The 1,282-nt window shown below is 69.3% G+C and overlaps 1 protein-coding gene across 1 annotated transcript in view; it reads left to right on the forward strand.

The window, feature by feature from the left end:
* The window catches only part of ACAP3 (ArfGAP with coiled-coil, ankyrin repeat and PH domains 3), a 14,327-nt gene that overhangs the window by 3,861 nt on the left and 9,184 nt on the right, over positions 1-1,282 (forward strand). Inside the window, exons 3-4 of the mRNA XM_024760260.1 lie at positions 262-319; positions 1,021-1,140. Of these exons, the coding sequence (XP_024616028.1) occupies positions 262-319; positions 1,021-1,140 (178 nt within the window). The remainder of the gene's footprint in view (positions 1-261; positions 320-1,020; positions 1,141-1,282) is intronic.

Raw genomic sequence — 1,282 nt, forward strand, 5'->3', positions numbered from 1 at the left:
CTGCGGCTCTGGAGTCACGGTCCCAGTCCTGCCCCCTCTCCCCCTCCCTCTTCCATCCCCCCTCACCGCCACCCTCCACCTCCTGGTCTGTCTGAGGGGCGTGTGGAGGCAGGTGGGCCTGCAGGAGCCAGTGACCGTCGGCAGAGTAGCCCCTTCCCACTGCTGACCCCTTTGGGGCGGTGCCTGGGAGACGAGGCCGAGCTGCGTCAGTGGGGGAGGCTCGCTGCAGGCGGGTCTCCAGCCACCCTGTCCCTGTCGCAGGGCAACTATCGACGAGGTGGAAACGGACGTGGTTGAGATCGAGGCCAAACTGGACAAGGTGAGGGGGGCTTGGGGGCACACGGAGGGCCCGGGGCTACTCTCCCTGTCCAACACGCGGCCCTGGCCCAGCTCGCGCATGGCCACCGGTGTGAGTGCAAGTACGCGTGTGCACAGCACGTGGGCCTGTCCGTCACCGGCCTGTCACACCCATACCGGGGTGTGCATCCCACACGCACACCTGTGTCTGCCGGGTCTCCTCCCGCCAAGCCAAGCAGGGTGGGGGACCTTGGCGGGGGGCGGGGGCAGCTGCCAGGGGGCTGTGCCTCCGAGTGCCTGGGTTAGGGGCCAAGGGCACAGGCAGGGGAGGGAGGAGGGCACAGGCTTCAAAGCCAGAGGGAGGAAGGAGGGGTGGCACCCCTGAGCCCCTCGCTGGCTGGGTCCTGCTGACCCTTGTCCAGGACCACACGCCCCCCCTGGCCCTGGGTTCCCTGCTCTTGGCTTCCCTCCCACCTCCCACCCTGGAGCCGAGGCCTGGGGCATGCCAAGCTGTCCCCCAGTGCCAGGTGGGCTCAGGAGGGTGGGCGGGCAGGCGGGCAGTGGCCTTCCCTTCCCACCCGGGGCTGCTCGGGGGCAGCTGTGTCCTGGGCACTGACGGACCCGACCCTGAGCTGAATTCCGGCTGCCCTGTCTGGGTCCCTGCCCCTGTGTCCTGGCCTCTTGGTGGCGTGAGTGTTGCCCCATCCGTCGTCCTGTCCGCAGCTGGTGAAGCTGTGCAGCGGCGTGATCGAGGCTGGCAAGGCCTACGTCACCACCAATAGGCTCTTCGTGAGTGGCGTCCGAGACCTGTCCCAGCAGTGCCAGGGCGACACCGTCATCTCGGTGAGGGGGCAGCTGACCTCTGACCTCTAGTCTGGGGTGGGCGAGGGCAGACAGCCCCTCAGGGTGCCCTGGCCTTGGGAGCAGGTGGGCGTCTGCGCTGGGCTGCGGCCTGTGGGCGGGAGGTGCCGGACACTGGGGGACC

Source organism: Neophocaena asiaeorientalis, unplaced genomic scaffold (assembly GCF_003031525.2).
Source record: "Neophocaena asiaeorientalis asiaeorientalis breed wild unplaced genomic scaffold, Neophocaena_asiaeorientalis_V1.1 scaffold489, whole genome shotgun sequence".
In the NCBI taxonomy this organism is placed as follows: domain Eukaryota; kingdom Metazoa; phylum Chordata; class Mammalia; order Artiodactyla; family Phocoenidae; genus Neophocaena; species Neophocaena asiaeorientalis.